Consider the following 27,174-nt stretch of genomic DNA (forward strand, 5'->3'; position numbering starts at 1 on the left):
GAGGGTAACAGGAGAAATTCGACCCCAAAAGTTGTTGTCCAATTTGTCCTGAGTACGCTGATACCCCGTATGTTGGGGGAAACCACCGTTTGAGCGCATGGCAGAGCTCGGAAGGGAAGGAGCGCCATTTGGAATGCAGACTTAGATGGAATGGTCTGCAGACGTCACATTGCGTTTGCAGAACCCCTAATGTACCTAAACAGTACAAGTGACCCCATATTGGAAACTAGACCCCCCAGGGAACTAATCTAGATGTGTTGTGAGAACTTTGAACCCCCAAGTGTTTCACTACAGTTTATAACGCAGAGCCGTGAAAATAAAAAATCTTTTTTTTTCCCACAAAAAATGTTTTAGCCCCGAGTTTTGTATTTTCCCAAGGGTAACAGGAGAAATTGGACCCCAAAAGTTGTTGTCCTATTTGTCCTGAGTACGCTGATGCCCCATATGTTGGGGTAAACCCCTGTTTGGGCACACGGGAGAGCTCGGAAGGGAAGAGGCACTGTTTTACTTTTTCAACGCAGAATTGGCTGGAATTGAGATCGGACGCCATGTCGCGTTTGGAGAGCCCCTGATGTGCCTAAACAGTGGAAACCCCCAATTATAACTGAAACCCTAATCCAAACACATCCCTAACCCTAATCCCAACAGTAACCCTAACCACACCTCTAACCCTGACACACCCCTAACCCTAATCCCAACCCTATTCCCAACCGTAAATGTAATCTAAACCCTAACTGTAACTTTAGCCCCAACCCAAACTGTAACCCTAGCCCTAGCCCTAACCCTAGCCCTAACTCTAACCCTAGCCCTAATGGGAAAATGGAAATAAATACATTTTTTTAATTTTTCCCTAACTAAGGGGGTGATGAAGGGGGGTTTGATTTACTTTTATAGCGGGTTTTTTAGCGGATTTTTATGATTGGCAGCCGTCACACACTGAAAGACGCTTTTTATTGCAAAAAATATTTTTTGCGTTACCACATTTTGAGAGCTATAATTTTTCTATATTTTGGTCCACAGAGTCATGTGAGGTCTTGTTTTTTGCGGGACGAGTTGACGTTTTTATTGGTAACATTTTCGGGCAGGTGACATTTTTTGATCGCTTTTTATTCCGATTTTTGTGAGGCAGAATGACCAAAAACCAGCTATTCATGAATTTCTTTTGGGGGAGGCGTTTATACCGTTCCGCGTTTGGTAAAATTGATGAAGCAGTTTTATTCTTCGGGTCAGTACGATTACAGCGACACCTCATTTATATCATTTTTTTATGTTTTGGCGCTTTTATACGATAAAAACTATTTTATAGAAAAAATAATTATTTTGGCATCGCTTTATTCTCAGGACTATAACTTTTTTATTTTTTTGCTGATGATGCTGTATGGCGGCTCGTTTTTTGCGGGACAAGATGACGTTTTCAGCGGTACCATGGTTATTTATATCTGTCTTTTTGATCGCGTGTTATTCCACTTTTTGTTCGGCGGTATGATAATAAAGCGTTGTTTTTTGCCTCGTTTTTATTTATTTTTTCTTACGGTGTTTACTGAAGGGGTTAACTAGTGGGCCAGTTTTATAGGTCGGGCCGTTACGGACGCGGCGATACTAAATGTGTACTTTTATTGTTTTTTTTTTTTGTTTTTTTTATTTAGATAAAAAAATGTATTTATGGGAATAATTTTTTTTTTTTTTTCATTATTTTGGAATATTTTTTTTTTTTTTTTTTTACTTTGTCCCAGGGGGGGACATCACAGATCAGTGATCTGACAGTTTGCACAGCACTCTGTCAGATCACTGATCTGACATGCAGCACTGCAGGCTTCACAGTGCCTGCTCTGAGCAGGCTCTGTGAAGCCACCTCCCTCCCTGCAGGACCCGGATCCGCGGCCATCTTGGATCCGGGGCTGGAGGGAGCAGGGAGGGAGGTGAGACCCTCGCAGCAACGCGATCACATCGCGTTGCTGCGGGGGGCTCAGGGAAGCCCGCAGGGAGCCCCCTCCCTGCGGGAAGCTTCCCTGTACCGCCGGCACATCGCGATCATCTTTGATCGCGGTGTGCCGGGGGTTAATGTGCCGGGGGTGGTCCGTGACCGCTCCTGGCACATAGTGCCGGATGTCAGCTGCGATAGGCAGCTGACACTCGGCGGCGCTCCCCCCGTGAGCGCCGCCGATCGTGCTGGACGTACTATCCCGTCCATGGTCATAGGGGCCCACCCCACATGGACGGGATAGTACGTCCGATGTCAGAAAGGGGTTAAAAAAACAAAAAAATAAAAAATTTCCCACATTTATATTTGTTTTCCAAAAATTTGTATTGAATTTTTAAAGTCTAAACAAAGGGAAGAAAAAGGAAGGGGGGAAAATGGGTAGAAGTGTAAGTTATTCAATAACAAGTAGGAAAGGACAAGCAAGGGGTAGGGAGACATGAGAACTTGGTTTGTCATGGTGTGTTATAAAGAACAATAATAATCTTTTATATAGCGCCAACCTATTCCGCAGCACTTTAGTTTTCACACATTATCATCGCTGTCCCCATTGGGTCTCACAATCTAAATTCCCTATCAGTATGTCTTTGGAGTGTGGGAGGAAACCGGAGAACCCGGAGGAAACTGATGCAAACACGGGGAGAACATGCAAACTCCTTGCAGATGTTGTCCTTGGTGGGATTTGAGCACACGAGAGCTGGGGGATACTGATATTCCCCCAGCCGTTACCAATATGTGACTGAGCTTACACAGTCTCGGCTCTCTGACGCCCCCCTTTAACCTCAGGTCAGTCAGGGAACTGCACGTAGGATACTTAGTCGCCGGAAAGGCTTCCCTGTCACATACTGGTTATCGGGGTGCACTGCAGTGAGGGCGGCATAGATATCCCCAGTCCCAGGCTGGGAATATCTATCTCCGATCCGTCCCCGCCAGGATCCTCCAATAACACCAGAACGGTATGCTGCTACCAGTTCCTTGTTAGATATAAGCTCAGTCTATTAACAGCTTATATCGGGTCAGAAACCAACTCCAGGTAGCATAGTAGTTCTAGCTGGATGTGGGAAATCGTGTTTCGAGATAAAAGAGCAGCCCAAAATGAATTGATATTTTAATTGTTGAAAGGCGTACTAGATACTACAAATATATACAGAGATTACATCCAGAAGTACAGATAAAAGTAGGGTACAGGTTGGGCATCGCAGTTAGCGTATGTGCGTTTCTTATCACTTGTGGATGAAGGGAAGCTCTCGTATCCACAGGCGCCTTCTTAGTTTCTGGTCCGTCTGCAGACGTGATGTGGCTTCCATGGCAGAACAACAACTAAAGGTGTCTAGCCAGCTAGCTTTTAACCCCTAGCTCGCCTCCTCCCATATTTGCTACAGCCCTGCTCTATGTAGCAGAGGCGATCAGACAACTGCAGCTTCTAGTCTCCCGTGGAGACTATTGAAGCAAGTCAAAAGTAAAAAAACGATCAAATGTACACATTTGATATTGCCGTGTTCACAAACCCCCATCGATCAATATATAAAAATAGTCCAGTTGGTAAACGGTATAGCGAGAATTCGAAACACTAGATTAATTTTTTTTTTTTCTAATACAACCTTTTGAATTTTTCTTTTCACCACTTAGATAAAATAGAACCTAGACATGTTTAATGTATATGAACTCGTAATGACCTAAATCATAATGGCAGGTCAGTTTTAGCATTTGGTGAACCTTGTAAAAAATCCAAACAAAAGACAAGTGTGGGATTGCACTTTTTTTGGAATTTCACCACACTTGGAATTTTTTTCCCGTTTTCTGTTACACGACATGGTAAAACCAATGGTGTCGTTCAAAAGTACAATTTGTCCCACAAAATAACAAGCCCTCACATGGCCATTTTGACCAAAAAATAAAAAAGTTATGGCTCGGGGAAGAAGGGGAGCAAAAAAATGAAAATGCAGAACCAAAAATTGTCGTTAAGGAACAGAACACATCAATGAACTTGTTTTTTTTGCTAGCCAAGTGTTTACAGTTGGGAAAGTGTCTTGTGGTAGTAGATCATAGAATGGTAGAGTTGGAAGGGACCTCCTGGGTCATCTGGTCCAACACCTTGCTCAAAGCAGGATTCACTAAATCATCCCAGACAGATGTCTGTCCAGCCTCTAATATCTAATCTCTTTCCTCCAATTCAGTTTCATCCCATTGCTTCTAGTCTTTCCTTGTGCAAATAAGAATAAAGATGATCCTTCTACAATGTGACAGCCCTTGAGATATTTGAAGACCGCTATTAAGTCTCCTGTCTTTTTTTCTCTTTCCCCCATGACGACACCACGGAGAGAGGAATCCACCCTCGGGCAGGAAACCTACAGGTGAAAAAGGCGGTACGTCTCTCCCACATCAGTTCGATTTCTTGTTCGACGGGGAACCTGCAGCATACCTGACATCGTGGGATGCCGGGGGTCCATCTGTCCGATTTAGGCAGCGGGCCTCGGACACAGTGGTTTTCTCTAGTTGCCTTCCACGATAGCCCAGGAGGTTGTCTCCAATATCCTAATGGGGGACAGGAAGCACAAGAGGTTAAAAGCTCCTCCCATTAACCAGTGTCTTTCCTATTCCCCATGGGGCATGGAGAGGTTCCTGGTACGCTGCGTGGCCGGCTATGGCAGTAGTACCTGTAAACTTGTGCCGGGCAGTGGTGGTCGGGCCCCTGGCTTCCTCCTCCGCTTTCTGCTCCCGTCTCCTCTGGATTCTGGGACTGCTATCCTGGTCCTCCTGTGTCCCCTTGCGGGGGTAAAGCGGACCAGTGATCCCCTCCCGGAGGCCTCCCTGAGCTCTCCGTCGTCTCCCCCCCCCCCTCCTTTGCGCGCTGTTCGGCGACCCGGAAGTCACGTGATGCTTCACTTCCAGGTCGGGCGCTCCTGTACAGGAGTGTTGTTACTTCCGGGATTCCGGACCTCCGAACGGTGTGTGAGGCACGCTGCATCCTCGCATGCCTGCCTGGGACTGTGGAGGGGAGGGGACGGCTATTTGCCAGGCACTGGGGCAGCGTTTATTTTCTACATAAAGCTGCAGAAGACCTCTCTCAGGTAAGGCTGCTCAGCATGGATAATAGGTCTTGCCCTGCAGCTGCAGAGCCCGGCGCTCCCCAAGCCCCAGTAAGTGTGGCAGGGACGGGTCCCATTTAAGGGTTGGTCTTAGAATGCTTTCTCATACTTCTCCCCCTCTCGTCTCAGGGAGACAAGCCTGCCCATAGATCCACCACTAAACGCAAATGCTCTGCATGTAATGAGAAATTGCCTTTGAAATGGGAGAAAAAATTATGCCAACCCTGTACGGACAAAATAATCCGGACTGAACATCCTTCACTAATTGAAGAGATACGTTCTTTGGTTAGACAGGAGGTTCAAACCTCTTTAGCCATGTTTGCCCCTCCCCCGCATCCACCACCACCCTCACCTGGTCCATCACTTCCTAAGAAAAGAAAAATGCAGGAATACTCTGACTCAGAATCTGACGGCTCATATGCGTCATCCTCGGTTAAATGGGAAGATGTCCTACCTCATAAAACTCCTGAAATCATAAAATACCTTTTTTCTTCTGAACATATTGAAGAGCTGGTGTCTGCTGTTTGGCATACTATAGGGTTAAAAGAGGAACCTGTTCCTCAGACCATACATGATGAGTTATTTGGCATACATACTGATAAACAGACTGGATTTCCCGTACGTAAGAGTATCATTGATATCATCTATCAGGAATGGGAACTTCCAGAGAAACTGCTAACCACCCCATCAGATTTTAAACACAGGTTTCCTCTGGATGAAGACTTAATTAAATGGAATATCCCAAAAATAGATGTTCAGGTGGCAAAAAAGACTGCCCTGCCGTTCGAAGACTCCTCCCAATTAAAAGATGCTTTGGATAAGAAAATTGAAAGTTTACTTAAAAAATCCTGGGAAACCTCCACTTCGGCTCTCAGGTTTAATATAGCATCTACCTGTATAGCCAGGTCTCTCTTCCATTGGATGGAAGAATTAGAGAATCACATCTCTCTGGGAACTCCGAGAGATGATGTATTGGACTCCTTGCCTATTTTACATAGAGCAACTGGATTTCTTGCAGACACTTCCATGGAATCAATCCGTGTAGCTGCCAGATCCTTAGTCCAGACTAATTCAGCCAGATGAGCTCTCTGGCTGAAGATGTGGAGTGGAGATGTGACTTCTAAAATAAAATTGTGCTCCATTCCCTTTAAAGGAGACTATGTATTCGGGCAATCATTAGATGATATCCTGGAAAAAGCCACGGACAGGAAAAAGACTCTTCCTAAACAGAGACCTCCCAGAAAGCGTTTTTTTCGACCCTCCCAGTCTCGGCCCTCCCAGGCTAGAGGTAAAGGGAAAACTGATAGATGGAGCTATGCTAAGGGGAAACCCAAGAATATCCTTATACCCCAGCAGCCACAGCAAGAAAAACAATGACTCCGATCCAGTGGGGGGGGAGGCTTTCGAAGTTTGTTCACTGTTGGTGGAATATCTCCCAACAGCCCCTGGGTCTTAAGTGTTATCCAGCAGGGTCTTTTTATAGAGTTCGAAGCCCCCCTCCCAGGATCCTAAAGAGTCACCTCCCTGTCATCTCAGGAGACTCAAAAATTGATGTCTGGGTTACAAGACCTGATGACCTCGAGAGCAATTTCTATGGTCCCAGTAAACGAACAAGGAAGGGGCCATTATTCCCGTATATTCATGGTGAAAAAGCCCTTTCGGCAAGCCCGACTTATAATAAATCTAAAGTCTCTCGATCAATACATCACCTACCGCAAATTCCAAATGGAGTCAGTAAAATCAGCCATTCCTCTGATAGCTCCTCATTCATATATGGCGACAATAGATCTCAAGGATGCCTATTTTCACATCCTGATACATCCTTGCCACAGGAAGTATCTGAGATTTGCGGTTCAGCTGAATCACAAGATTCTACATTTCCAGTACAATGTTCTTCCCTTCGGGATCTCCTTGGTCCCAAGGGTTTTCTCCAGAGTCATGGCGGAAGCAGTATCTCATATCCGGAACCAAGACTCCGACACAGTACCTTACCTAGAAGACCTTCTAATCATTGGTCCTTCCGCCGAAATTCTCAAACAGAGGGTTTCCAGAACTCTGAACATTCTACAACTCTTTGGTTGGGTACCCAATCTAAAGAGGTCTCAACTTCTTCCATCAAAAACAATAAGATTTTTGGGGGTCCTCTTGAACTCCGCAAACCAAAAATCTTTCTTGGCAGAACATCACCGGGAGAATTTGATATCCAAAGTTCTAGACTTCAAAAAACAAAGGTCCCCTACTCTACGGACAGCTATGTTTCTTCTAGGGTCTATGACGGCCTGCATACAGTCAGTCCCGTGGGCTCAAGCCCATTCCAGAGTTCTGCAGGCGCACATTCTGGAAAACTGGAATGGATATCCAAAGTTCCTAAACAGAAGAATTTACACTCCGGGGAGAGTTAAAGCCTCCTTAACCTGGTGGGTAATCCAAGCAAATCTCAAGGGTGTAGACTGGATACAAACTACCCTGGTGACAGTAACAGCAGATGCCAGTTGAATAGGCTGGGGGTGCTGTTGTATCGCGAGTCCCATTCCAGGGTCTCTGGAATCGAAAAGAAAGCTCCAATTCTTCCAACCTTAGAGAGTTAATGGCGGTAGAGAAGGCCCTTCTGTCCGCAAACAATCTAATCGTAGGTCAACATGTCAGAGTATACTCGGACAACATAACGACGGTAGCCCATCTCAAACACCATGGAAGTCCGAAATTCAATTACCTGAGAGTTGTATCAAGCAGAATTTTTTGCTGGGCAGAGAAACATCTCTCATTGTCAGCAATACACCTCAAGGGGTCGGTAAATGATCAAGCAGATCTCCTAAGTCATTACGACTTACAACCAGGAGAATGGAGCCTGAAAACAGATGTTTTCAAGATGTTGACGAACAGATGGGGTCTGCCCGAGATAGATCTGTTGGCTTCAAGTCGGAATGCACAGGTCAAGGCTTACTTCTCTCTAGACCCCAGAGACAGATCTCAGGAAGTGGATGCTTTTGCCCATGCATGGAGGTTCCGATTAGCATATGTGTTTCCTCCAATACTATTGCTTGCAAAGACCCTCTGGAAGATCCGAGACGATCAGGTCCCGACTATCCTGGTAGCTCCAGTATGGCCGAAGAGGAGCTGGTACCACCTCATCATGGAATTACAAGTGGATGGTTCAGTCTTTCTACAAACATCTGATGATCTTCTTCTTCTTCAGGGTCCCTTTCATCACCCAAACCCCCAAAAATTCAACCTGGCTGCTGAAGCCCAGGTGTTGAGAGCTAGAGGACTCTCGGAGTCAGTGATCTCCACTTTACAAAAATGTAGGAAACCTATCACTAACGCCATTTATAACAAAATTTGGAAAAGGTTCTCCTCGTGGTGTCACCCTCATAATCCTACCCCTTCCACCCTAATATCTCTCAAATATTAGACTTTTTACAAAAATGGCTGGAATTGGGGTTAAAGCCGAGCACCTTGAAGGTCCAGGTATCAACTTGAGTTCTGTCTTTGACCAAGACCTTGCAGGTCATCGTTGGATAAAAAGGTTTATGGTCTCAGCATCAATACATCATCCAAAACAGATCTTTGTACCATCATGGGACTTAAACCTAGTCCTAAAAGGCCTTGCGGCTCCTCAATTTGAGCCGTTATCTTCTTGTTCCTCACAGCTCCTGTCCTGCAAAGCAGCCTTCTTAGTGGCCATATCTACTGCAAGACGAGTGGGGGAAATACAAGCCCTTTCAATCAGGGAACCTTATCTCAGCATAAGGGATGATTCCATTGTGTTTCGACCTGATCCATGTTTTCTTCCAAAAGTGGTGTCAGAATTTCACCGATCACAGGACATAGTCCTCCCGTCATTCTGTCACAATCCTACAAATCCAGAGGAACATAGATTCCATACTTTGGATGTACGTTGCATATTATACAATTTAGAACAAACAAAATCTTTCAGAATTGACCAAAATCTCTTCGTTCGTTTGTATGGCCGAAACAAAGGCAAAAAAGTAGCGAAGAGTACCATTGCCAACTGGATAAAAAAGGCCATAACTGAAGCATATTTAGCTCAGAATGTGACGGTACCTGCAGGCCTAAAAGCTCATTCCACCAGATCTACTTCTGTCTCCTGGGCTGAAAAGGCTGGCGCATCCACAGAGCAGATTTGCAGGGCCGCAACATGGTCTTCTCTACACACCTTTTACTAAACATTATAGATAGGACTTCTGGTCCAACTGGAATCTAGTCTTTGGCCGGAAAGTCCTCCAGGCCGTGGTCCCTCCCTAAATGCAGAATTGGTTGGCATTCCTCCTGGGCTGTCGTGGAAAGCAAATAGAGAAAATAGAATTAGACCTACCGGTAATTCGGTTTCTAGGAGCCTTCCACGACAGCATTAATTCCCTCCCGACATTCTTGGATAATTTTCTGAGAACCTAAAACGTAATCTGTGCTATGGTATCGCTTGTAAGTCACTGGTTAATGGGAGGTGGGAGGAGCTTTTAACCTCTTGTGCTTCCTGTCCTCCATTAGGATATGGAGACAACCTCCTGGGCTGTCGTGCAAGGCTCCTAGAAACCGAATTACCGGTGGGTCTAATTCTATTTTTTTTCTTCTCCCCAAAGGCCATGATTCCAGGGACAGCAGGCCCTGTGCGTGTGCGGAGGGAGAGGCAGTGAAGCAGAATCCAGTCTACGTCTCCCTGTGAACTCTTACGGCCGGTAATGGGTGGCGGTGGTCACCTGCTGTTATACCGCTGGTCCACCTGTGGCCCAGGAGAGGATGATGGCAGCAGCTGCCTGCAGGGAAGCGCCACTGCCAAGTGGGGCATCGGCGGCTGATCTGGGCGCTTCCGATGCTCCCTCTTGAAGGCCGGACGCTGGAGAAGTGAGCTGCGTGTGCCGGCCGCAAGGCATCTCTGGGAAATCCAGAGTGCGCAGACATGGGGAAGCTTTTCCGGGGTGGCGCGCTGTATTACTGGGTAATCGGGGCTGCGGCGCGTGGAGAGGATAAAAAGGTGGGCAATTAAGATCCGGTGCTCAAATTCGCCATGAGTGACCTAGAGCAACCGGCAGAGCAAACCCTGCAGTCCCCTCCAAAGAAACACTGGCAGCACCATCACCCACAGCGGGGAAATGCCTCTTCCCAGCGTCGCAGTTCAGGATCCCAGCACAGCAGAGGCTCCGGTGGATCCGAATGACCAGCAGCGGTTCAAGTCGTGGAAACAACTCCTATGCCAGAACTGGTATCCCCCTTACAGTAGGAGGGTAAGTGATGTCTGTGAAAGTTCATCTTCTAAATAGGGTTTATTGTGTCTTAGGGAAAAAAGTGCGCAGCAAAATCCAAGCACAGAGTATGTGCGATCTGCTACATGGGTGAAAAAGCTCTGTACTACATATATAGAACGAAAAGAAAGATATTATACAGCAACATCACGCAAAAATAATTGAAACAGAATCAAAATTGTTGCGTCTATGTCGGATACATAGTAAACCAAGTCGTTAGGAAGACAACAAACTGGGGTTGTGAGAACCACAAAGAACGACCACAACTGGTAATATTCATAAAACTACTCTTTATTTGAAACATATAAACAGTAAAAAACAGACAATGATGAGACAAAAGTGGACATATGGTGCGAGATACCGCACTAAGCTGTCACCATGCAAAAAAAACATGCCGACTGTGTGACCTAGGTCCCCAAGTAAGAGATGTGTGTGTGTGTGTGTGTATATATAGGGGGATAACGCAATCAAAAGAGAGGTACTACTATGGCAAGTAAGTAAATATAATAGCGTCCAGGGTGCCTCCAGGGACCAACAATAATGTCCGTAAGACTATATACAAATATTACCCACTGGGTTCTAACTGAACGGCCCCAGCCCACATATGGGCAGAAAACTCCCCAGAACGCACACTCATACAGGTGCACCAACAAATGTGCACCGCACTCATGCCACCGCCATAAGAGGCAAAGAGATCATAAACGACCATGTACCCCACAAAGTCACAGACAGCACCTGCTGTACAAAGTAATGTTACCTCCTATGGAAGACCCTCAGTTGCAGCCCGGTCACAGTCGGCACGTCGCCCGACGCGTGTTTCGGAGAGCCAACTCCTTTGTCAGGGGGGCGTGTCGGAATACACAGGAAGCGGGGTTTAAATAGCCGGCCAATGATATCAGCGGCGGCGCCAACCGGAAGTGACGCAGGCGTCACTACAGCAACCCGCGACTCAAAGGTGGCGGTGTCATGCAGGAGGGACGCCATAGTCATGGCAACCTGCTCAGGCATAGAGACGCCACAAGCCGCCCGGAGTAGCGGGGCCGAGTGCGCCTGCGTACAGGCAGCGCCGGCGGTGGTATCAGCAGGTCCACACCACTAACAGGCCAATAATAAAAGCATACACCAATGGTGGGGAGGAGGAAAATACAAGAAAGATACTTGCGCAATAGGAAATAAAACTATACAAAAGAATCCCGCGTTTAAACATCACCTCACAGACTATGTAAGGTCACCCGATACAAAATCTCCATACTAAGATGCACAGATCCCCTAATTGAGTCAAAAAACCATTTCCCCCACCTTAATACAATACCCATAAAAAACCCCTTGAGCATAAGATATAAAGATCTTAAACATACAGGTGCATATCTACCATAGCAACTACCCACCCATATATTGATACAAAAACATCACCACACATGGAATATAGCAAATACAGAGAATTATAGTAGCACAAAATTGCACAAATATTAATATAAGCAATCCACCACTGTGGCGATGTGATCTTGATGAGAATCTTCCAGATGTCGTTGCTCGTGGTCCTTGTATCAAATGCACCAGAGTTAACATGGATCACATGCTCAGGTCATCCAACACCTCACAATCTACACAATATCTAAAGAAAAATTAAAAACAATAATTAAAAGCAAGCACAGTGGCACCTCAATACAGAAGACCACACCACACGTGCCCCCACCACAATCACAGGAACGACGCATAACTGATGGTTTCATTAAGTCCATTGGGGTGGACTGTATTTAACGTCCACATCCACTGAGTCTCAAAGCTGTGCCAACCGTTGAGACTCTACCCCCTCTAATGTCCAGTTCTAAACATGTCAATACCTTATATACATATATAGAACATACCATGATCAAAAGCTGATCAAAACCCAGGTGGAAGATGCGCTTAAAGGTGTTAAAAGTTCAAAAAGAAAGCGTAAATCCAGACAAAGATCCCGGAATTAAGTTAGTGCAGAAGATGGTGACCATTCTAGTTCAAATGGCTCACTCTCTACACCCTCATCCTCTTCGTCCTCGGTGGGGGGGTCGCAATTGCTTCCCTATTGAAGAAATGGATGCATTAGTAAAAGCGGTTAGAACAATAATGGGGCTAGTAGCGTCCCGACCCCCAAAAAGGAGCAAGACTTTGTTTAGCGGTCTAGAGCAAAGGAAACTAAGAGCGTTTCCATTAAACGAAAAAATACAATTACAATCTTTAATAAAGGAATGGAAAAGGCCAGATAAAGTCCTCTTAATTCCAAAGAGAAAATACCACTTCAATGATCCTGTTTGTTCTTTCTGGGGAAAAGCGCCAAAACTGGACGTTGCTATTGCAAAAGCCTCCAAAAAGACATGGGAACTCTGAAAGACCCCATGGATAAAAAGGCTGAAATATTCTTGGGAGGCTGCCGGTGGAGGATTAAAACCAGGCACAGCTGCTACATGCACCGCAAGAGCCCTAATGGTGTGGTTAGACCACCTAGAGTCACAACCAAAAGATATATTCCTGAGAGAATTAATTTTGGACTCTGTCTCAATAATGAAAGGAGCAGCTGCCTTCCTAGCGGACGCCTCTATAGACTCAGTAAGATTAGTGGCAAGGTCTGCTTCCTTTTCGAACGTGGCAAGAAGGGCTTTATGGCTCAAGTGCTGGCCGGGAGACCTACAAACAAAAGCCAAACTATGCTCCATTCCCTTCGAAGGAGAATTCCTATTTTGGCCAACCCTAGACGACATTCTTGATAAAGCAGGGGATAAGAAAAAAGCCTTCCCGGGGTTTCCCAACCAGTCCTATAGACGGCCCTTTCGGAGCAGGAGATTTATATGCAGAAAGCCCCCTAAAGGTCAAAAGGAGGGATGGGAGGATAAGATTTAGAGGGAAAGGGTTCATGTTCAACAAACCCGACAACAAAAACTACCCCAATGAAGGTGTGCCCCAGGTGGGAGGGAGATTGGCCTACTTTCTTCAAGCCTGGGAAAAAATATCGGGGAGCGTATGCATATTACATAGTAACATAGTAACATAGTTAGTAAGGCCGAAAAAAGACATTTGTCCATCCAGTTCAGCCTATATTCCATCATAATAAATCCCCAGATCTACGTCCTTCTACAGAACCTAATAATTGTATGATACAATATTGTTCTGCTCCAGGAAGACATCCAGGCCTCTCTTGAACCCCTCGACTGAGTTCGCCATCACCACCTCCTCAGGCAAGCAATTCCAGATTCTCACTGCCCTAACAGTAAAGAATCCTCTTCTATGTTGGTGGAAAAGCCTTCTCTCCTCCAGACGCAAAAAATGCCCCCTTGTGCCCGTCACCTTCCTTGGTATAAACAGATCCTCAGCGAGATATTTGTATTGTCCCCTTATATACTTATACATGGTTATTAGATCGCCCCTCAGTCGTCTTTTTTCTAGACTAAATAATCCTAATTTCGCTAATCTATCTGGGTATTGTAGTTCTCCCATCCCCTTTATTAATTTTGTTGCCCTCCTTTGTACTCTCTCTAGTTCCATTATATCCTTCCTGAGCACCGGTGCCCAAAACTGGACACAGTACTCCATGTGCGGTCTAACTAGGGATTTGTACAGAGGCAGTATAATGCTCTCATCATGTGTATCCAGACCTCTTTTAATGCACCCCATGATCCTGTTTGCCTTGGCAGCTGCTGCCTGGCACTGGCTGCTCCAGGTAAGTTTATCATTAACTAGGATCCCCAAGTCCTTCTCCCTGTCAGATTTACCCAGTGGTTTCCCGTTCAGTTTGTAATGGTGATATTGATTCCCTCTTCCCATGTGTATAACCTTACATTTATCATTGTTAAACCTCATCTGCCACCTTTCAGCCCAAGTTTCCAACTTATCCAGATCCATCTGTAGCAGAATACTATCTTCTCTTGTATTAACTGCTTTACATAGTTTTGTATCATCTGCAAATATCGATATTTTACTGTGTAAACCTTCTACCAGATCATTAATGAATATGTTGAAGAGAACAGGTCCCAATACTGACCCCTGCGGTACCCCACTGGTCACAGCGACCCAGTTAGAGACTATACCATTTATAACCACCCTCTGCTTTCTATCACTAAGCCAGTTACTAACCCATTTACACACATTTTCCCCCAGACCAAGCATTCTCATTTTGTGTACCAACCTCTTGTGCGGCACGGTATATTAAATATAATAAGAACAGGGCTAAAGCTGAAGTTTCATACGATCCCATCCCATCACTTTGTCATAACCCCTCAAAGGAAAGTAGAGGCCGAACAGCTAGGCCTCCAAAAAGAAATGCAGTCTGCTAACAAAGAACGTCCTGCAAGAAGTCCCAGACTCGGAGAAAGGCACGGGATTTTACTCCCCTCTGTTTTCTTTGGACAAAACCGGATGGAACTTACAGGACAATCATCAGTTTGAAAAAGCTAAACCAGTATCTAGTGACTCAACGAGACAATAAACAACATGTGTGAGAACGCTTTATCCATCTTGTTTCATGACTGTCATCGATTTAAAAGATGCATATTACCATGTGCTCATCCACTTAGATCATGAAAAATTCCTCAGGGTGGCAGTAATGATGCAAGGGGAGTTAAAACATTACCAATTTAGGGCCCTCCCCTTCGGCCTAGCCATAGCCCCGAGGGTGTTTATGAAACTAATGGAGGTTATGGCTCACATAAGAGAACAAAATATCCTGATAGTGCCATATCTGGACGACCTCTTGGTAATTGGCAAATCCTCTCTCCATTGCAGTCAACAGCTGGACAAAGTGATGACATCCCCGACAAACCTAGGATGGTTATTTAAACCTAGCAAAGTCAAGGATCATTCCAACCCAAGTACAACAATACTTTGGAATAATGATAGATTCAAAAAGGCAAGAATGTCATCTCCCAGGGGGGAAAATTTTGAGCATGACACAACTGGTAGCACAACTGAGGGGATCCCCGGTCATCACCTTGCGCAAAACAATGTCCATACTAGGATCAATGACAAATACAATAATCGATAAGCACACAAAATAAGTGGCCGAGAGCATATTCAGTGAAAAGAGCTCTCCCAAATGTAAGCATAGAATATTTATAAATGAGTGTCTGTTGTGAATTCTGTGGCAGAGCTCCCTCCTGTGGTCACAAGTGGTACTTCGGCTGATTCTCTCTGTGAGCTTCTGTTGGTGGAGGGAAGTGGTACTGCGGCTTCTGAGTTTCCTCCCTCAGGTGATCTGGTGAGGTCTTTAGGTGCTTCTCTACTTAACTCCACCTAATGCTTTGATCCTGGCTTCCTGTCAATGTTCCAGTGTTGGACTTGCTTTTCCCTGGATCATTCCTGTGGCCTGCTGCTCTGCATAGCTAAGTTCTTCTTTGCTATTTGTTTGCTATTTTTTCTGTCCAGCTTGTCTAATTTGTTGCTGGAAGCTCTGGGACGCAAAGGGTGTACCTCCGTGCCGTTAGTTCGGTACGGAGGGTCTTTTTGCCCCCTTTGCGTGGTTTTCTTTAGCGTTTTGTGTAGACCGCAAAGTTACCTTTTCTATCCTCGCTCTGTTAAGAAAGTCGGGCCTCACTTTGCTGAATCTATTTCATCTCTACGTTTGTCTTTTCATCTTAACTCAGTCATTATATGTGGGAGGCTGCCTTTTCCTTTGGGGTATTTCTCTGAGGCAAGGTAGGCTTATTTTCTATCTTCAGGCTAGTTAGTTTCTCAGGCTGTGCCGAGTTGCATAGGCAGAGTTAGGCGCAATCCACGGCTGCCTCTAGTGTTGTTTGGAGAGGATTAGGGATTGCGGTCTGCAGAGTTCCCACGTCTCAGAGCTCGTTCTATGATTTTGGGTTATTGTCAGATCACTGTATGTGCTCTGACCGCTATGTCCATTGTGGTACTGAATTGCCTTTCATAACAAGTGTCGCTTCCTAGCTAAGGGGTCGTGGCAAGGTTACACAGGAGTCCGGACTTATTATGAGTAGGTGCAACTCTCCTTTATGCTATACATGTATGTGATTTACAGGAGGATATGAGGCTGTGGTTCTTTAGAAATGATTCCTCATTGTAGGATTAGGTATATTCAGTAACACTGCGCTACTAACCCAGGTTATCCTATGGACTTGTACCTTACCATTTAGTGTACTGGTTGACTTTTCCTCCTTTCCATGTATTGGAATTTTTTACACTGTTATTTGTCCCCTCTTTTTGTGATTATGTAAATGAAATAAAATATTTATAGTTTTATATGCCTTGGTGTCTAAAGCTCCCTTTTTCGCTGGTATACTAGGATCAATGACAGCCTGTATTCCAGCAGTCCAATGGGCCCAAAGTCATACCAGGGACCTTCAGTGGGAGATACTAGAGGAAGAATATCACTTAAATGGAGATTTAGAAAAGCACTTAAAAAATCTAAAACAATACGTTCCCTATCTTGGTGGGTGGATCCAGACAACTTAGCCAGGGGTGTTCCATGGGTATGGCCAATATCTATAACTCTGACCATAGACGCAAGCCCCTGGGGCTGGGGGGCTCATCTAAACAATCAGATTGCTCAATGTCCTTGGTCAGAGCAAAAAATCGGTTCTTCAAACTTGAAAGAACTCTTGGCGGTGAGAGATGCCATCAACCACTTTCTAGACTCCCTCCAATCCCATCATGTGAGGGTGTTCTCAGACAATAAGGTGGTGGTAGCATATTTGAATCGCCAAGGAGGCACCAGGTCTTGAGCATTGATGAAGGTAACAAGATCCATCCTGTCAGCAGAGACCAATCTAGCTTCATTATCGGCTCTTCATATCAAAGACACGGAAAATCGGGTTGCAGATTTTCTATGTCAAACACAGCTGAGGCAAAGGGAGTGGGAAATGAACCAGGGGGTATTCAATCATATAGTAGAGTTTTGGGGTCTCCCGGGGATGGACTTGTTCGCAAACAGTCTAAACCGGAAGACTCGCGCCTTCTGTTCAATCGACCCATGGGGGAGCCCAGTGACCCTAGACGCCTTTTCAGTTCCCTGGGATTTTCATCTAGCCTATGCCTTTCCCCCAATAGCGTTAATTCCCTTAGTATTGAGGAAGATTCGGGAGGACAGAGCAAGGATGACTGATAGCCCCCTTTTGGCCAAAAAAAAACATAGTTTTCGTGGCTAATTATAATGTCCATAACAGACTCTTGGGTTCTTCCAGACATTCCGAACCTTCTGTCTCAGGGATCGGTAAATCATCTGCAAATAAAAAACTTGCATATGATGGCCTGGAATTTGAAAGGGAGCTTCTGATTAAAAGGGGATTCTCTTCAAACCTAGTTTCCACTCTTCTTCTAAGTAGGAAACCTGTGACTACTAGGGAAGGTTTGGAGGGGATTTTTGTCGGTCTCTGGTGCCAGTTTAGCTGGGGAGATCACAATCAAAAAAATCCTAGAGTTCCTTCAGATGGGGCTGGAAAAAAGAGCTTAGCAACAAGCACACTTGAAAGTTCAGGTGGCAGCACTAGGCGCCCTTTACAACTGCGACCTAGCGGGAAATCGCTGGGTAACGAGATTTATTAAGCCTTTGTCACAAGCCTCTTTAAAAATCTTATCCCTTAAAACCTCTTTGCTAGTAGCACTAACATCAGCTCACAGGATTAGTGATATACAGGCTTCATCAGCGTACCCGCCTTTAACTCAGATACTAGATGATAGAGTGGTCCTTAAGTGGCATCACGATTCTGTAGATCACAGGAAATCTCTCTGCCCTCTTTCTGCCCCAACCCCAAAAATAAAAACTCCTACTCACATTAGATATTAAGAGGTGCCGGGTCCAATATCTGTCAGCCACGAGGGACTGTAGGAGGGATAGGTCTTTTTTGTGCTTTCAGAGTCCAAAGAAAGGACATAAAGCATCAAAGGCTACACTGGCGAGATGGATAAGAGATGCTATCATCCTTTCGTATTCCTCGTGTAATGAAGCCATTCCAGAGGGGGTCAGAGCTCATTCGACCAGATCAGTGGCCTCATGGACAGAGAGAGCCGGAGCCTCAATTGAGCAAAAATGTAGAGCAGCTACTTGGGTCTTCTCCCTCTACATTCTTTAATCGGTACCGACTAGATCTAACCTCTTCTTCAAACCTCACCTTTGGCAGAAGGGTTCTGGAGGCAGTGTTACCCCCCTAATGTACATTCTATGAAATTCTCTCCGTGGTGCCATCATGGGGGGGGGGGGGAAAGAGAAAATAATAGTTTCTTACTGATAACGGTATTTCTCTGATCCCATGACTGCACCCGTACATTCCCTCCCTTAATGTGTGGGTGTGCACACTAGGATTAGTTAATGTTTAGTCACGCGGTGCCTCTAGTAAGCTTAAATTAAAATATTTTGTTTGGTTTTAGCCGTTTAAGTTACAGCTGAAGTTCTGTTAAGGCTTTGTAAACCAACTGATGTGGGAGAAAGGTACCGCCTTTTTCACCTGTAGGCTTCCTGTCCCTGAGGGCGGATCCCTCTCCATGGTGCCGTCATGGGATCAGAAGGATACCGTTATCTGTTTTTCCAGTCACCTTTCACGACCGCAGTATCAGGATGTCTCCCTGCCCTAATGGGGGACAGGAAACAGAAGAGGTTAAATACTCTCCCCTTCCTGCAACAACCAGTGTTTTTCCTGTCCCCTATGAGGCATGAAGAGGTCCGGGATAGTGCTGCCGTGGCCGGCGATCGGGAGCACTTCTTACCCTTTTATGCCGGGCAGCCGAGGTCGGGGGCTCCATTCTCCTCCTCCGGTGGCTGCTCCCGTCTCCACAGCTCTTATGCGACTCAGGGCACCCTTTCCTGCCCTTCCTTCGCCTCCTTGTTGGGTAAAGCAGGACGGTGACGTGCAGCCGGGGTCCTCCTCTAGCTCCTCGGCATCTTCCTCCCGCTTTGCTGCTGGATCCAGCATCGCGCGCACCGGTAGTGACGTCGGCCCGAACTTCCGGTTTGTTCCTGTGCGTTCCATGCTGGAGCGCACGCGCGCATCGGTTGGCGGTTTCCTGAGCAGGCAGTAATTGGGGCGTCCTCTTTCGGGTTCCCCCCCTTCTGAACACAGGGAGGAAGAGCACTCAACTAATGCTGGGACTTCGATCCTGTAAGATCCTGGTCTGGGGATGCCTCCAGGTAAGGCTCATTTGTCTGTGTTCCTTTGTGACTGTGACGGACTGACCTATAGACTGCGACAAACCCACAGTCTGCTTCTGCAGAGCCCAGCGTTCACCCTCCTACTGTAAGTAGCGGATGTGGTCCCTTACTGTCCAAGGTATAAACCTTATGGTGACTTAGTATACCTTTCTCTCTCTTTTAGGGAGACAAGGTCCCTGCCCCTAAAAAAGAAGGTGCCCAGCCGCAAGTGTGGTATATGTGCCTCCCAGACTTCCTTCTACACATAAGAAGGAACTCTGTCAGACTTGCACGGATGACGTATTACGTACCGAACAGCCCTCTCTCCTGGACAGCATAAAGACCCTCATAAAACAAGAGGTTCAATCCTCTGACTACTCTTTCTCAGACCCCGATACCACAACCACCTCCTCCTAAGAATAGGAAAATGGCTCCTGTGGAATCTGACTCTGGCGAGATCCGTACCTCTGGTTCGAAGGACATTGGGAGAATGAGGGTTCCACTTCCACTCCCACTCCCGAAAAAAAAAAAAAAAAAAAAAAAAAACTTTTTTCTTCCGATAATATGGAAGAGCTGATTAGTATGGTGAAAGGCACCATGGGGGAGGAAGTGAAACCGTCCGTACAGGACGAAATGTTCGGGAACCTAGGGACCAAAAAAGGGTTTCCCTTACACTGAATTACTGAGAACCTTATCCTTCATGAGTGGGGCCTCCCTGGAATAGGACTTAGTGTCCCTTCAGAGTTAAGAAACCGCTTCATGCTGGAAGGGAATTGTTCCTTATGGGAGATCCCCAAGGTAGATGTGCAGGTGTCCAGGGTCTCTAAAAGGACGGCTCTTCCTTTCGAAGACTCTTCCCAGCTCATAGATCGTAGAATCGAGAGCTTGTTAAGGGAATCCTGGGACACCTCCACTAATCTACTAAAAATGAATGTGGCCTTTCCCTGTGTTTCCAGGTCTGTACACCGTTGGCTTAACACGTTGGAAAATCGCCTTACCCAGGCTTCTCGGGAGGAGATACTGGACTCTCTTCTCTCTAGGAAACTGGTCATGAGAGAGACGAAAAAACAATCTTCCCAGAGAGAGTACAAGGGGAAAGGTAAACCAGAACAATGGAGCTACCCAAAAGGGGGTAAGGACAGAAATATCCTTGTCCCCCAACATCAGCAGACTCCTGATAAACAATGACTGTGCTCTTGTCGGAGGTCGACTCTCGGATTTTCTCACCCAGTGGCAAAACATCTCCACAAATCGGTGGGTTCTCCAAACCATACGGACGGATTGAGGTTAGAATTCGAGAGTCCTCCCCCTCAGCGTCTGACAGTTACCTCCCTACAGTCTCCACACCTGTGAGAGTCCTTGATGTTAGATCTACAGGATCTTCTTCACACAAACGTGATTTCCCTTGTACCTCATCCAGAGATAGGGGAAGGCCATTATTCTCTCCTATTTTTGGTGTTTAAAAAAAAAATAAAAAAATACCTCTGGAAAACACAGAATTATCATAAACCTTAAACTTCTGAACCGTGTAATCAAATACAGAAGATTCAAAATGGAATCGGTCAAGTCAGCAATCCCTCTCATTGGACAGGATTGGGTGATGGGTACGGTAGATCTGAGGGACGCCTATTATCATGTGCTTCGAGTGTTCTCCAAGATTATGGCAGAGGTGGTGACCTTTATCCGACAAGGGATTTCCATCATCTCACATTTAGACGACTTTCTCAGTCGCTCCATCCATCCCTCGTCTGAACCGGGATGTGACAAAGTCCTGGAAATTTTGGAATCCCTGGGATAGATCCCGAGTTTGGAAAAATCGAATCTCCATCCTTCACCAAGAGAGAAATTCCTGGGAGTTCTACTTGACTCGGCGAAAAGAACGTCCTTTTTGCCCAGAGAGCGTCAGCTCGACCTCATCCACAGGATCTCTAGATTAAGACACCAGAAGACGCCAACCTTCAGATTCAATGTCAATTCTGGGATCACTGATGTCATGCATTCAAGCAATCTCATGGGCTCAGGCCTATACAAGAGTCCTTTAGTCCCATGTCCTGCTGTACTCAAGAAAATGCTAAAATGCACTAACCAGAAAAATTCCCCTTCTCGGTCATGTGAAATCCTCGCTCTTATGGGGGCTAAACCACCGAAATCTCCAGCGAGGAGTCAGCTGGGATCAACTTCCTCTGAGGATACTCACCTCAGACCCCAGTCAGAGAGGCGGGGGCACTGTGGTGGAAGGGTCTCACTTCCAGGGGTTATGGCCCCCTCACATCAGGTCCAGCAGCTCAAACATGAGAGAGCTGAAAGCGGTAGAGGAAGCGCTAAAAGCTGCATCGCTCCTCATCCAAGGATACCATATACATGTCTTTTCAGACAATATGACCACCGTGGCCTATCTCCGGCACCAGGGAGGCACGAAATTCGCCAACCTGAAATCGACTTCTGCAAGGATTTTTTTCCGGGGCAGAAAAACATCTGTTGTCCATAACAGCAGTACATCTGAAGGGATTGGACAATACACAAGCAGATTCTCTCAGCAGAAAGGATGTCCACCCTGGAGAATGGTGCCTGAACCAGGAGGTCGTCTTGTCCCTGGTGTCAAAATGGGGGAGTCCCGAAGTGAACCTGTTCGCCAATGGTGAAACAAAAGGGCAAGAACATTCTTCTCCCTCCAGGCCCGAGTACGGTGCACAGGGGATAGATGCCTTTTCACATACTTGGAAATTCAACCTGCCATATGCCTTCCCACCAAATTCCATTGTTGGCAAGGGTGCTACAAAAATACGATCAGATCGAGTCACCACGATTCTGATTGTGGCCAGCAAGAAGCTGGTACAGCGCATTGATGGATATGGCTCAGGAAGGTCCACTTCCTCCGCCCCAGGAGGTCAATCTTCATGAACAAGGTCCCCTATTACACCCGGGTTTACACAGATTGAACCTTGTGGCCTGGTTACTGAAGCCAAAATTTCTAAAAGCCAGGGGCCTCTCAGATGGGGGTAGTACAAACTCTTCAAAAGAGTGGGAAACCAGTAACCAACGTTATCTATGGCAAAGTTTGGAAACTGTTTTCATCCTGGTGTTTCCTGAACACACCTGACCCTTTCCATCCTAATATTGCACAAATTTTAGGGTTTGGACTCGGGAGTCATGCCTAGTACACTAAAAGTACAGGTCTCAGCTCTTGGTTCCTTTTTAGATCAGGATTTAGTTGCCCATAGCAGGGTTAAACACTTCATGACCTCTGCGGCTAGGATTCGTCCTAGACTTCGTACCTAAGTTCCCCCCCTAGGACTTGAATCTGGTTCTTAATAGTTTAACACAGGATCCATTCGATCCTCTCCCATCTTTGGATATAAAAAACCTGACCCTTAAAACTGTTTTTCTAGTAGGGATTACTACCGCTAGGCGTGTAGGAGAACTTCAGGCCCTATCAATACAAGAGCTTTATTTAACTATCACTATGGATAGCATTATCTTTCGGTTAGATCCCTCCTTTATGCCTAAGGCAGTCTCAGACTTCCATAGAGGTCAGGATATCGTGCTACCCTCGTTCTGTCCAAATTCCTCCAATGCAAAGGAGGAAGCCTTCCGCACCCTGGATGTTCGCAGGGTGATCCTTTTACCTCCAGCAAACAGAAAACTTGACGATTTACCAGAACTTATTTATCCAGTTCTCAGGACAGAATAAGGGGAAAAAAATGTGGCTGAGTACGATTGCTAACTGTATTGAGCAAGCCATCTGCCAAGCATATACATCACAGAATTTTTCACCTCCTGTATCACTGAAAGCCCACTCTACTCGTTCTGTATTAACGTCAGGGGCAGAAAGAGGGAACGCATCCTCCGAGTAGATGTGCAGAGTCGACACCTGGTCGTCAGTCCATACATTCACCAGGCACTACAGGCTATTTTTTCAATTGGGTCTTATCATTCGGCAGACTAGTTTTGCAGGCTGTTGTCCCTCCCTAAGAAATTAGTCGTTGGTATTACTCCGATACTGCTGTCGTGGAAGGTGACTGGAGAAAATAGAATTAGACTTACCGGTAATTTGGTTTCTAGGAACCTTCCACGACCGCACTAATTTCCCTCCCTATCCGATATTCTTTTGGATGATTCCTGCACTTGAATGGTAACTATACATGCTACTGTGTCCAGAAAAAACACTGTTGGCTGCAGGAATTGGAGGGTATTTAACCTCTTCTGTTTCCTGTCCCCCATTAGGGCGGGGAGACATCCTCCGATACTGCTGTCATGGAAGGTTCCTAGAAACTGAATTACCGGTAAGTCTAATTCTATTTTTTGCTAGCTAAACATTCCCAAATCCTGTAACCGTTCCTCATAGGACACAATTTGCAGACCCGTCACCATTCTGGTTGCTATTCTTTGAACTTGCTCCAGTTTGTTGATGTCGTTTTTTTTTTTTAAATGTGGTGCCCAAAACTGGACACAGTATTCTAGATTAGGTCTGACCAAAGAGGAGTAGAGGGCAATAATGACTTTGTATGATCTAGACTGTATGCTTCTGTTAATACATCCAAGAATTGCATTTGCCTTTCTTGCTGCTACATCACACTGACTCATGTTCAGTTTGATCTATTAATATACCCAAGTCTTTCTCACATGTGATGTTGCTTAGCCATATTCCTCCCATTCTGTATATGCTTTTTTCATTTTTATTGCCCAGATGTAGTACTTTGCATTTTTCCCTGTTAAAAACCATTCTGTTAGTTGCTGCCCACTGGTCCAGTTTATTTATCCTTTTTGAATCCTCTCTTCTCTAGTATTAGCTATCCCTCCTAGATTTGAGTTATCAGTAAATTTAATCAGTTTTCCCTCAACTGCTTCATCTAAATCATTGATAAAGATGTTGAACAATACAGGGCCCAGGACAGAACACTGTGGTACCCATCTTGAGATATTCTTTCAACTGGATGTGCAGCCATTTACGACCACTCTTTGGGTCCCATCACTAAGCCAGTTATGAATCCACCTAACAGTTGCCTTGTCCATTCCATACTTAGTAATTTTTTTCAATAAGGATTGTGTGAGATGCGTTGTCAAATGCTTTGCTGAAGTCAAGATATACTATATCTACAGCATTTCCCTGATCCACCCAGTCAGTGATTCTGTCATAGAAGGAAATTACCGTATATACTCGAGTATAAGCCGAGATTTTCAGCCCACTTTTTTTGTCTGAAAGTATCCCACTCGGCTTATACTCGAGTCATACCCAGGGGTCGGCAGGGAAGGGGGAGCGGAGCTGTGTAATAATACTCGCCTGCTCCTGGCACGGTCCCTGCACGTCCCAGGTTCCCCGGCGCCGGCAGCTTCTTCCTTTAGTGAGCGGTCACATGGTACCGCTCGTTACAGTAATGAATATCGACCTGACTCCACTCCCATAGGGGTGGAGCCGCATATTCATTACTGTAATGAGCAGTACCATGTGACCGCTCACTACAGTTAGAAGCTGCCGGCGCCGGGAAAAAGACTTGCTGGGAGCAGGTGAGTATAACTCAGTGCGCGATATTCATCTGCTCTCCATTCCACCGTCGGCGCTGCTGCGTCTTCCGCGTCCTGTGCAGTGATGCTCAGGTCAGATGACGCGATTGGTGCGCGCCGCCCTCTGCCTGAACGTCCGTGCAGGGGATGGGGAAGTCACAGCAACGGTGGAACGGGGAGCAGGTGAATATAGCAAGTGCCGGGGGCCTGAAAGGTGAGTGTGTGGTTTTTTTTTTGTTTTTTTTTGTTTTTTTTTTTCGTTTGTTTTAATTGCAGCAGCAGCAGCAGCAGCAGCATATGGGGCAAATGTCTGTATGGAGCATCTAATGGGGCCATGTGCAGCGTTATATGGGGCAAATATCTGTATGGGGCCATGTGCAGCATTATATGGGGCAAATATCTGTATGGAGCATCTTATGGGGCCATGTGCAGCATTATATGGGGCAAATATCTGTATGGAGAATCTTATGGGGCCATGTGCAGCATTATATGGGGGAAAATATCTGTATGGAGAATCTTATGGGGCCATAATCCACATATTTTTATCACAAATCGAAAAAAAGCGTGACAGGTTCTCTTTAAGCAGCTGCTGGCACCGGAGCAAGACGCGGCGACTTCGAGGGAGCGGAGAAAGGTAAGAGTAAAAGTTTGATTTTTTTTTTTTTTTCTTTCTCTTTTCTCTTCTGATGGGGCCATGGATACCAGGACTGGGATGGGGGGACCAGATTTACCCGGATAGGTGATCTTAAGTACAGAATTGACCACATTTTTGGCTTCATTTTTTTTTTTTTTTTTTCCCCTCTAATTTCCTCTTCTGAAACCTAGGTACGTCTTATGGTCTGGTGCATCCTATAATCTGAAAAATACAGTAATTTTGGGGCACAGTTCAAAGCTCAGAAGGGAAGGAGTGCCATTTTGGCGTTCACATTTTGCTTAACTGAGGATTTGAGGGTGCCATGTCACATTTGCAGAACCCCTGAGGTGCCAGAACAGCTGAGACCCCATTTTACAAACTGCACCTTTCAATGAATTAATTTAGCGGTATAGTGGTCATATTGACACTACAGATGGGTCACATAATTTTACCAGTGGCAAATGAAGGAAAAAAATTACATTTTGACCACCAAAATTTAGTTTTAGCCCTAGATTTTACAGAGGCAGGGCAGATTAAAGTTCTAGGAGACTGGATCTTGGGACGTCAGTCCACCGCAGCAGCACCAACCCCATCCCTGTCTTTCCCCTGGTAAACTACATTTGGACTATAAGACGCAGCCCAATTTCCCTCCACTAAATTTGGGGGGAGGATGGGCAGTGCATTTTTATATTCCAAAAAATACAGTGTTCAGTTTAACTTGATCCGGTTTGGATCATATAGGTAAGGATTTTGCAGTGATTCAACGCAGACTTTATTTAGTATTTTTATTCTTGAATTTGTGAAATTTCTATAAAAACACAATAAAAAAAAGAACTTCAGCGATTGTCAGGTTTCATTAATAGCATTTTCTAATGGATAGCATGAAAATAAATTCAAAGATGGTTCAGCTGCCGAGTTATTGGCATCTTGGGGATAGCTACAGGATGATTTATTAAAAATATTATTATTATTATTATTATTATTAATTTGTCTTAATTTGTTCAGTTGTCATTGCCTTCCGGAATAATTTTTGTTCTGCTTTCCAGGGCTTATCCCTCTTCTGGGTATCGATGTTTGGGAGCATGCCTACTACCTGCAGTACAAGAATGTTAGACCTGACTATATGAAGGCAATCTGGAATGTTATCAACTGGGAGAATGTAGCAGATAGATATCAGACCTGCAAAAAATGAACTTGATTTTTGTAATCCTCTTCAATAAGCACCTAGAACCCACTAAAACGTAGGTGGGCTTCCATAGAAGTTTGTTAATATAATGGAATTAAACCATAATCCATGCTACATAATTTAGAGCACTTGTACTGTTACATTTCTGGAAACCTATAAAAAATGTTTGCTTGGTTTTGTTTTGGAATGAAAGTGCAATCTGTCTGGAATAAAGTTATAATGAAGTATATTTTTATTCTGTTAATATACACAAAGCAGACCAGAGTATTGGGACCTATGTACCCGTAGAAAAGCTTTTGACATGCCATTGTAAACAACCAGTATTCACCCCTTCCCAACATGACAATTACATATTTATGTATTTTTTTTTTGTGCTTTTCAATTGCCTTCCTTCCCAGTCCTGACCCGTAGAAGCGCC

At 45.3% G+C, this 27,174-nt stretch overlaps 1 protein-coding gene across 2 annotated transcripts in view; it reads left to right on the forward strand.

Moving 5' to 3' along the window:
• Positions 1 to 26,985, forward strand: part of SOD2 (superoxide dismutase 2) — a 38,180-nt gene extending 11,195 nt beyond the window's left edge. Inside the window, exons 5-6 of one of the 2 annotated variants that reach the window (XM_069769219.1) lie at positions 4,304 to 4,344; positions 26,617 to 26,985. In XM_069769219.1, the coding sequence (XP_069625320.1) occupies positions 4,304 to 4,344; positions 26,617 to 26,697 (122 nt within the window). In that variant the 3' untranslated portion in view covers positions 26,698 to 26,985. The remainder of the gene's footprint in view (positions 1 to 4,303; positions 4,345 to 26,616) is intronic. The other variant, XM_069769218.1, reaches the window with a different exon arrangement.
• The last annotated feature ends 189 nt before the right edge of the window (positions 26,986 to 27,174 follow it).

The sequence above is a fragment of the Ranitomeya imitator genome, chromosome 5 (assembly GCF_032444005.1).
Source record: "Ranitomeya imitator isolate aRanImi1 chromosome 5, aRanImi1.pri, whole genome shotgun sequence".
NCBI classification, from domain to species: domain Eukaryota; kingdom Metazoa; phylum Chordata; class Amphibia; order Anura; family Dendrobatidae; genus Ranitomeya; species Ranitomeya imitator.